The sequence below is a fragment of the Haliotis cracherodii genome, unplaced genomic scaffold, assembly GCF_022045235.1.
Source record: "Haliotis cracherodii isolate W230 unplaced genomic scaffold, xgHalCrac1.p SCAF_27, whole genome shotgun sequence".
NCBI lineage: Eukaryota > Metazoa > Mollusca > Gastropoda > Lepetellida > Haliotidae > Haliotis > Haliotis cracherodii.
Window position 1 is genome coordinate 1238178 of NW_027266283.1, and position 11156 is coordinate 1249333.

Consider the following 11156-nt stretch of genomic DNA (forward strand, 5'->3'; position numbering starts at 1 on the left):
ACAGCCGAGTTGTTGGATTTTATAAGACTGATCATTAACATGTTGTTTTTATGCCTATTGTTAAACATCAGAATAAATGTTCATACTTGTCACATACTAATAAATTATGAAATTCATCCTCAATTTATCATAATTGGCAGTTTTTACAGATACCCATTTCAACGTCTCTTTTTCACATCTTCGTCAAAAATCTACACTGAGACTGTGTAATGACACTCTGAATTTACATAATGCCCTAAGCGATTTATCATCTAACATACTTCTATACTTCTCTGGTTCTATAGCAGACTTAATATCCTTGTAATGGCTAAAGAAACGAGAAGATATAATTTCATGCCTGTTTTGACTATACATATCCTGTAACCTTTATTCAAACGAGTATCAGAACAAATTTGTATCCCCTACATATTTGGATATCCACACAAATGAATAGCCACATGAAAATAATAAATATCTCACATTGGACACCCAATTCGTTTTGCCATTGTCATCGAGAGCTTTCAGTAGTTTATAACATTGGTAAGGATATCTTTGCGTTCCATCCTCGGTCATTTTTAACAAATATTTTGTCATTCGAAGTTGACTTAATACATGAATGGGATAACGTCCTGTTTCACCTAAAATAGCTTTGTTGGAAGCATATTTTCCAACCATTAAAAAGCTCAAAGTAGGAAGCATGTACTTTTTCAATAGAGTAATGATATTTTGCGCCCCATATTTCTGCTCCATATAGCAAGATTGGTGCGATGTTGCCGTCAAATATAGTACAAGCTGTAGAAAAGGATACATGTATATTTTGCTTGAAGAAAATCACGGTGTTTGCACGCAACTGACCACGACAGTGTAGATGATAGCGTCAAGCCTAAATATTATTAATAAGTAACAATTCTAAGGCGATATTGCTGTGTCCATTTCTCATTTTTGGCAATGATACCTCCATTTCTAAAAACAAATCCATTTGTTTTTCATAACTTAACTTCCAATTCCCATCTACTGCAAAAAGAATGTGATACATCCGATTGTTTCTGTAGACCATTAACAGAGAATGAAAACTTTATAATATCATCAGCAAATAGATGTAACATTAAATCTGTAATATCTTGTGTGACAAACACACCATGATGACATTCGTTATATATTTCTGTCACGAGCTCATTAATGAAAAAACATTTACAAAACTGGACGTAACATACATCCCTGGCGTACACCACTAGATGTTAGGAAGCACTGTGTTCTATCAGATTATGTTTTAATACAAGCCTTTACCGATGAATACATATATTTTAGAACAAGATACAATTTCCCTGGACATCCTTTGGTAAGAAGTAAATATAATATTTTTTTAAATAACCTTTTTCGAAATCTACAAATGCACAATAAAAGCGACCTCTAGGTTTACATAAATATTTGGAACCTAAAGCTTGCAATATAAATAGCTTGTCAACCTTTCAATAGTTTGAGATTCAGATAGAAGATTATTCACATCTAGCCAAACTCTAAGACGCTTTTCTATAATAAAAGTTAACAGCTTTCCCGTTACATTTAATAGAGAAACACCCCTGTAATAACTAGGCTCAGACCTTGTACCCGATTTGCCGATGGTAATATCATACCCACGTTCCACGACTCCGGAAACACTCCAATCTTCATAATTTTATAAAAATATAACTTTAAATATCAGAATTTTGCCTGATAACCTATAAAATTCAGCTGGTATTCCCTCTTCACCGGCCGATTCATTGTGTAATGCACACTCAATCTCTTTCTGTGACAGTTCACCTGATAATAGATCATCTGTAAATGGTAACTCGTTGCAGTCTTCACATGAATTGGAATGTACAAACTGCGTTACATAACAATCAAAGGGTTTTACGAAACGAGTGGACTATCTGTGGTATCTGACCGAGCGAAAGTCCACGAGTTTCGTAAAAATGGTATCTAACGAGAATGAGAGTGGTATTTTATTTATTACCCACGTTAAATATATATTTAAGTGTAAATACATAGCAACTTTCGTTCGTTGACAGACCAAACTGAAACCAGTTGCAAAATCGGGTTGCGCATGAATATTTATATATGCCCAAATATGGGCATTGTTGACATTTCTATGCATACGCATTAACAACATGCGCCTGCAGTTGTGTTTGCAAACAAAACAGCACCGACGCTCAAGATCCTTTTGGAAGAAATTCTTCAACTTATGGTAAATCAAGCGCCATGTTGTTAGAACGAAGGACACCAACTAGAAAATTTGAAAAGTCACATTAGCGCCGTGCTTTGAAAATCGGACTAACAGTCGGTCACTCGCACTGCCGGTGTCCCGTCTGTGCAATCAAAATGGTTCGGTTTCCTTGATCTATCAGCTGAATTTATATCATGTCCGTACCATTTTGGAAGAGGGAAATCAGAGTGTTCGCCAAAAACATTCATGTTAACCGTACCACCCTATACTGAAGACGTGAAAATCAACAAACTCAAGTCTGCTTGCATGTCAGTGACAGCTTCGAACGATCGAAGGGCAAGGTCACCACCGGAATAAGAAAAGACAACCGTGATCTACTCACATAGTTTTACGCGAGATAGGGAATGTTATTGTTCACATTTGGGATGTTTGGGGCCACAAAATCAGAAGTCAGGCACACTTCCACGGAGTTCTCGAATGATTTGTATCAGAACTGTTCACTTTTAGTGATCTGGTCGTGCAGTCGTGTACGTTCGTTCATGAACAACACCGCCCGAAACAGCGCCACAAAATACGCTTCGAAGGGGACATTGATGGCACAACCGGATCATCCCAAGTAAGTCTAGATATCTGTCCAGATAGTTTAAACAGACTTCATTTCACCACGCTTATCCTTTTACGTTAATTCAAATTGAAAGTTGCGAAAGTGATCGGTTGCGTCACGCTCATGGGGACCCTCGCTCTATTAATCAGTAGTCGTACATTGTAAATGGATAAAGCTCGATTATATCATGTCTGTAGAAGCTCTATGCATAACTTATATATAATGCAAACCGAATTTGATGCGTGTGACTATTTTGTTTGGTTAGTGTTTGTAAATAGCTCTCGTTCTCATTAATGTCTTCAGTTCTGCGTTGTAGTTTCAAAATGAATGACGTCTCGCGATTTTTTATGAATGAAGAAAGTAGTCCCGGTGTGACAGAGGTCACGGTTCTCCAATCAAAACGAATAAAACAATGTCAACCTTGTACGACACACGTGTGACGTACAGATTTATTATTACCCACGTGTTGAGGATACAGGTGGTTAGGTACTAAATCCGTACGTCACACGTGTGTCGTACAAGGTTAACCTCGTTTTTTTCGTTTTGATTGGACAATCGTGACCTCGGTCACACCGGAACTACTTTTTTCATTCATAAACAAGCACGAGACGTCATTCGCTTTCACAACTCTTTACTACTACGAAGCAGAACTGTAGGAATCTCGTGGTAACGAGACACATTTACAAACAATCAAAAGCAATTTCAATACATGTCATAACAATAAATGCCTTTTGTTTGGCTAACTTGAAACATTTTGCATTTGGTAACAAATATACTACAGTCCGTTTTATTCCATTTGAGACCAATGAATTGATCACTAACTCAAAATCTAATAATTGCAACAAAACCAAAATGTGCGCAGCGACATGAATTGGACAGACCAACTCTGATGGTATGTCTCATAATTTTGGACACCCGAATAAAAAAATTGTTTAACAAACGATCCTCATATTGTTGCCATTTTTCGCCATCCCATACCAGGGAGGACCAGTGGCTCATGGAACAGCCAGGTAATGAACAAGCATGTGCACCGTATATGGGGGCCATCTCAAAAGCTGTTTTGGGTGTTCAATCGGAGTCACTGTTGCAGGTTTCTGAAGCCGTAGCAGTGCATTTGGAATCGGTGTCGCTGTTGTCCGAATCGCTATCGCCGCTGTCCGAGTCTACCCTGATGATCACTGGCTTGATTGTGTCATGGTCCAATTGACTATGATCCCAATAATGTCTCTCTATTTCATTCTCAACATTCTCAACACACTTTTGCCATGTTTCCTGCGTGATGGTGTCTATTGATTGTTGAACCAGTTTCTGTACATCCCGCGGTATGAATGTTGTATTTTGCCTGCCAACATCCGATATAATGATACCCCAAATTAGTTCTATTGGGTTTAAATCGCAATGATAGGGCGGTAATCGCAAAACTGAATGGCCATGTTCTTTAAGATACTCGTCAACTTTAGACAGGTGTGGTTTTATTAGACTTTATAATATCAGAACAGAACAGGTTTCAATGCTTTTTGTGGATACGGTATTGCTTTGTGTGTCAACCATTCTATCATATCGCCCTTCCTACTGTTAGACGTTGGGGCTTTTGTGTTAGGTACCTGAACGCCATGATATGGAGCATTGTCCATGACAACCAGACTCTTGGGGGGCAATACCGGTACCAGTTGAGTTTTAACCCATTCTAGGAATACCGCGCCGTTCATTTCGGTATGATAGTCTCGGTGGTCCTTGGATTTTGCCGTGAAGACTAGCAAACAGCCTGGTAGGAATCCCCGACTCTTGCAGCCAGCATGGAGCACAATAAGCCGCTCACCCTTGCCAAGTGGCAATTTCCTGGAACAGAAATCAGAAGAGGAGCTAGGGAACCATTGTGTTATTGTGGTATGGGAAGCGTTTACCCACGTTTCGTCCAAGTATACGGGCTCATAACCCTCATAACGTTTTTCTCGTATTGTGCGTAGGAAATGGTTCCTTAGTCGAACAGTATCAGACCTCTCGCATAACGCATGTCTATTTTCGGAGCCTACTTTTTTGGAACAGAAACCAAATTGGTGTAGCAATTTCCATAACTGATAATTTGAAATGGTCAAAGAATGATTTGTCTCCATATATTTTTTTAGAGTACGGAGAGGGACATAGATATTTTGTTTATACAGAGTCTTAATGGCGTTTCTAACCATCTCTTGTTGAAATGAATCGACTTTAAAACATCGCTTGGGTTTTGAGATGGTCCCCTCAGGTGTGTCACTGCAGGTTGAATCAGTACACTTTTTTAACATAGTTTTTAACTTCCCTTCTGTTATCCCAACTGTACGTGCAAATGGAACCAAACGGACTGTACACAAAACCAACATCTCCCGCGCGATCGTCTGCTAAAATAATAGCGCAGATCGAAAGATGGCTACCACTATTCGTGTTAAAGATTGTGTCAAAATTGACGGAGAAGTTAGAGGACAGGAGCTCTCTATTGTTCAGCCACTTGGAACATTCAATGCCTACAATATCAAAACTCTAAATGGTGAAATGAGGCAAGTAGGACGGCATAGAGTTACTGTTGTTCCTGAGACTGTATCATCGGCCCCTATATCCGTTTTGAACCCATTTGACACTGTTCCAGAATGTGTCTATGAGGAACTATTTAAGGATGAGTTTTTTTATGAAATACCAGGTGACAATGTGTATCAGTATGACTGTTCAAACATCGACAATTTCATACATCAAAATCGAAATCAAAACACCTGGAGAAAAACCCAATATGACATAAGTATTTGAGAAATTCATGAACGCCAACGCTGATTCTAGACCGGATGAAACCATACCTCCAAATGAACTTTGCGATGTATTGTGTAGCTTTTTCATCTTGACAAAGAAATCTAACGGCCGGAACTATGAACCAAGTATTGACAGATTTCTAAAATCAAGGGGATATGAAAAGTCCTTGTTGCAGGATCGTGAGTTTTCAAAACTTCGTGAAGTTCTGTCAACCAAACAAACAATTCTAAAAAGAGAAGGGCGAGGAAACTTACCTATTAGGGCCGAAAGTCTGTCCAATGATGAAATCAACATGATGTTTGATGCAAACGAATTGAGCCTAATAACACTATGGTTGAATAACACAAGACACTTTGGTCTCCGAAGTGTAAAACCTCATCACTTGATGAGCTGGGGAGATGTAGTTCTAAAACCCGACTCTGATAGTAGAGAGTTCATTGAGTACAATGAACGTCAAACAAAGACACACACAGGCAATGACACACGTAATGTCCGTGACGTGCCTCCCCGTGCATGGTCTACCAACGACCCACGATGTCCAGTTGCACTGTACAAACTGTATGCCAGTTTGCGCCCGGTAGATTTTTGTTCACCAGATATTCCGTTCTATTTGGCCACGAATTCGAAATTCGCACCTGCCCCTTGGTTTTACTTTAAACGTGGACCAGTTGGAAAAAATAAACTTGGCTCAATTATGAAAAGAATATCCACTTCAGCGGGAATCACTGGAAAACGTGTCACAAATCACTCGGCCAGGAAAACCACGATTCAATCACTCCGTGAGTTTGGTGTACCCAGCACAGAAATCATGCAAATTTCCGGTCACAAAAACATCCAAAGTGTGAACAACTACAGCAGTATCTCCGGCGATTAACATCGTGACATTAGTAACATGATCTCTTCCAACACTCACGGTGACCTTGCCCTTCCCGAAGGGACATATCTATCCGTTAATGTTGTGACCTCCGCACAATCCAAGCAAACTCCGTGCGACTTTGTCAATTCCATTTTCTCTCCTCCTATAGATCTATATGGAGGAACGATAAACATTAACTTCCTTGGTGACCACAGTGATTTCTATGCTCCGAAACGTCAAAAGCTTGAAACGAGGTCCACTGACAACAGTAATGTTGAGAAGGCTAACTGTTGAATGTACTAGTATCCAAGGTATATTTAGGATGGTAAAATACGGTAATTGTTGTTGATTACCAGGATGGCAATTCGAGTACTTCTTCGACCTGACCACGGTAATCCCCTCGTTTCTGGTGCTGACGCTCGGGGACGAGCGAGAGGTACAATGTCAGTACCCGAGGGCCTTGGATTTATTACCGTAGTTACTCCAACAACTACAAAGAGTGATCTTCGTTCAAGCAGCTTTTATTCACTCTAGTGTTGTTGGTCAACCCACTCTATGGTCACTTAATAATTACGGAACTTCGGCCGCAAGGCTTCAATCCCTAGTCAAAATACTGGAGGTTTGTATGTTTCTTTTCGAATATTAGAACGTGACCACAGTGTTCAAGTGGGATCCTCCAGCCATCCCGAACCTCCCGTTTCCTTGTCTTTTTACTCCCGACTTACGTCATGGCCTTACTCATTTTTTCCATTGTCATTGGCCATCCACCTATCTCCCCTGACATTAGGTCGTCCTAGCCCACTGTTGTCTAATCTCTAGGTTCTTTTTAGGACTTGTGGTAATGTGACCGTCTTGACTTCCAGAGTCTGTACTGTCACCCCCCAAACCATATATGAATCCGAGGGCAATTTCCCTTACGTTTCTTCTCCCAATCTATTTTGTCTTTGGCAACCTGTATGTTCCCTTGTTATGTTACCTTTATTGTTTTGCTCTATCACCCCGACCCTCGACCTACTACTGTCACCCCTGGTTAACAGTGACCCAGTATGTCTCCTGTGCTCCTCAATTCCTATATCGCCTGCCCTTCCTATATCTTCCCATGTGTTATACCTATTTCTTACGCTGTTAGCCCCTCATCTTGTTTATTTATATAATTACTATGAGTGTCTTAATGACTTGTTAATTACTATTCTTTTATCTATTGTTTTATGCCTATAATACGATCCCCGGTCTGACGAAGAGTGTGTCCTCACACGCTTAAGGTAGAGTGCCGTGGGGATCTGGGTTGGTTCAGTTTGGGATGGGTTTTTTTTTTGTTTTTTTTTGGTTACGTACTGTTTTAAATAAATGGGTGTGACCATAGTGCTGGTTGACCTTGAACAATTACAGAAAATACACACATAATTGCAAAAAACACACACACGTGAATACAATTTCGATAGATATATACGTCTAATATACAAAGATTGGCATAGTTCTAATAACAATGAGACACCCATTTGCATATATTTGTACTAGTTTGCACTGATTTAGGTGCAATAGGAGTAATAATCCTTGAATTATATGCATGGGTACAACCTTAATACCGATAAATCACACAGGGTACACAGATGGACACAAGGAATATGTTACTTAAGAACGACACTTATACACTATTATAAGAGTTAAGAGACATAAACTATTCATGGTGGTGACGCATTGATTATGTGTGACCTCTCCGTGAGACGATTCGTATTGCCGCACAACTATGTTACGTTTCGTTGGGGTCATTGTGTAGATTCGACCCGCCTGCTAACTGCGTAACTGCCACCCCCTTGTTCCAACAATATTCGTCCCAAAAGTCTGAACTTTGAGGAGGGTAGAACAGTCTAATTTGTAGCGCCCTCGTTTCTACGAGCCTACGATTGAGCGGACCTATAAGGCGTCTGGTCTCGTCCATCAATGTTTTTGGAAATTCTATTAGAGGGGACGACTGGCTTAAATATATTCGTACCGGTTTCCCCGGTGGTGTTCGTACTGTTGACGATCTGAAATAATTTATGAAGGTCCTTACGTCGAATCTATCAAGGGGATGTTTGGGCGGTGTGAAGGCCGGATTTTTGTACAATATAGGTGGAATGTCACTCGGCACCTCCATGAAATCACAGCCAAAAGGTACCCTACAGACTGAACACTGATCTAAATTGAATCTGAGGTCTAAAGGTGGAGAAACACGACCTTCCAGAAACCCTGGCTGCACGTCGAATGCTTCCGAATAGTGGCTGGTAGGGAAGTCGAGTTCTATATACTGGCGGGCATTTGGTGTTCCTGCGTTAAGTGTCACTATGCGGTAGGATAAGCCAGACTGTTTTAGCAGGGCGGCTGCACATTCCACGTGTTGTATCCGGCGACACCATATGCAAAAAGTTACCGTTGGAAAATTTGTTCCCAGATCATTCATCGGAAATGTGTCTTTATAACAAAGGGCGCATCGCGTCAAGACATGCCGTAACGCCAATTGCGATCGCCTACAAGTGAGATGGTCCCACCCCATTGTTAAACTTCCTAGTACTTCTGGCGTTATTGGTTTGGACAGAGTACGTCCGATGACTGATCTAGGAATATCCGCTAACTGCCAGAATATTTCTGTATAACTCTGTAGGTCGGCACCCATGTCCGTCTGTAATTGTTGTAATTGGAAAAGGATAGCCATATCCAATTCTCCGATTGCCGTCTGAACACCTAATACTATCAACATTCGTAAGTCATAGTATAAACCGTACATTAAAAGTACGGCCGCTCCTATACCTAACGATTCGGGGACATCGGTCAGTGGTCCTGGGTTTGCTGCTAGATAGAGGGCCCTTCCTATACGGTCGGCCAAATCAGGGGGGCTGGGCGTAAAAAGTATTGGAGGGTTCAATGTGAACTGACGACGTTTGTAAGTTTTGAACCTTCCGTCTGCTAAATGGGTTTTTCCCCAATGTTCTCCCATATTAAAAATGTAGCCAGAAAGACATTTAAAGAATAGGGAGAGCCGACACAATTTTCGCCATAATTTTTCCGGAATGACAACAGGGGCGGTCGTTTTGCCGAATTCGTTATCAAAAGAAGTCACAACATGTTCAACCGTCTGCGTATCCATCACGTTACAGGGTTTCAAACCAATATGTATGTTAATAATTGCACACTAACAATATTATATATATAATTGCACTTAAAGTAACGATCGGTAGTCGCCGCCGAATGTAGTTCCAGGCGTAACACCTCTGTTGAACTGAACACATACGACTGCGATACGAGTAACGGTCAATCCTTTATATATGGGTATGGTGATTCGAATGATTGTGCGGATTGCAAGGACTCGAAGTTCCAGGGGTAAGGACTCGAAGTTCCAGGGTAATACCCCTGTCGAACTTGATACGTACCGGCGTAGATGAGACTCCCGTCGAACTTGATACGTACCGACGTAGATGGTAGTACCAACCAACGCTTTATCTGCACATATAGATATTGCGAATTATCGTACGGATCGTATGAATGTGAAGTTCCAGGGATAACACCCCTGTCAAACTGATACGTACAGACGTAGATGAGTGTACCAACCAACATTGTTTTGTTTTTGCTTTTGTTTTTGTTTTGTATGTTGTTTGTTGTGTTTGTTTCTGTATTTACGTATATGTACCCAAGTAACCCACTGTGTCCGGTGTTGATTCACCTTGATAGCCCACGTGTGTGCGAAGGACAACTTTAGGGTGTTAAAGTGGATGTAGAATATGCAGGAGCCCAATGTAGGGTTTGTTTTGTTGTTGTTGTTTTGTTTGTTTTGATAACAAGGACAGTTTTGTTTTGTTCGGAGTCTTGCGTGTTTTAATTTTTTATTTTTTTTTTTATTTTATTTGTTGTTGAGTACTTGTATTATTTATCTAGCAAATCTTATCCTGTAAGGTTGCTTTGGAGGTGTTCATTGTATAAATGTTAACCATTTAGCGCTGGATATAGTCCGCCCCCCGACCTGCCCTTGTATTGACTTGCTGTTGGGGTTTGACTGGCATGGGAATTTGAGGGTCCGGCCGAAACAGGATAAGTCGTTCTAAATTGTACTAGGTACATAAACAATAAATATCTGCCCTGGAAGACCGTATACAGCCGTCCAGCCACATGTCGAGGGACAGTTAGTGCTACAGGGAGGGCGATTTGGGTATCTGTAAGCGTGTTACACAGGGACACATTACTCATGGGCCATTTGATGTATATCTTGGAAGTGAGCCAGTGATGTGTAATCTGAATGTTTTCCGGGATATATTGTGACTGAGAAAGGGCCAGTACCATCGGCGGGGCGTCAACCTTGTGGAGGTTGAGTCTAAGGTTGTCATGTGGAGTCGAGAAACTTAGGTAGAGCGTCGTGGTGGAGTTGGTTTGGACCCGGTAGAAATAAATTGCCAGCGTTATGAACAATATTATAACCAACAGTAATACCATCATTTCCAGATTCCAAAGGGGTTTGAATATGGCCGCTGCCGACAAACCAGGCGTGTCGGTTGTTGTGGTGGCGGTAGCAGGTTGCGTCCATACCAAAGGACTCTGAGGTATGGATATTCCCGCCGCCGTGGCCAACGCCGCTCTTAAAGTTAGTTGTGCCTGTATTGCCGCTATGCGACGGTTCGTAAGAACTACCGAGACGAACAGCACAGCAATACAAGCCCACATTACGTAAGTGGAATAGGCTACTACCCCGAACCAATCGGTGTTCCCTT

At 41.0% G+C, this 11156-nt stretch overlaps 1 protein-coding gene across 1 annotated transcript; it reads right to left on the reverse strand.

The window, feature by feature from the left end:
• Positions 1-8170: 8170 nt before the first annotated feature.
• On the reverse strand, positions 8171-9544 carry LOC139473250 (uncharacterized). The gene has a single exon (XM_071255782.1). It carries the CDS (start codon positions 9542-9544, stop codon positions 8171-8173), a length of 1374 nt encoding a protein of 457 aa, XP_071111883.1.
• Positions 9545-11156: the final 1612 nt, after the last annotated feature.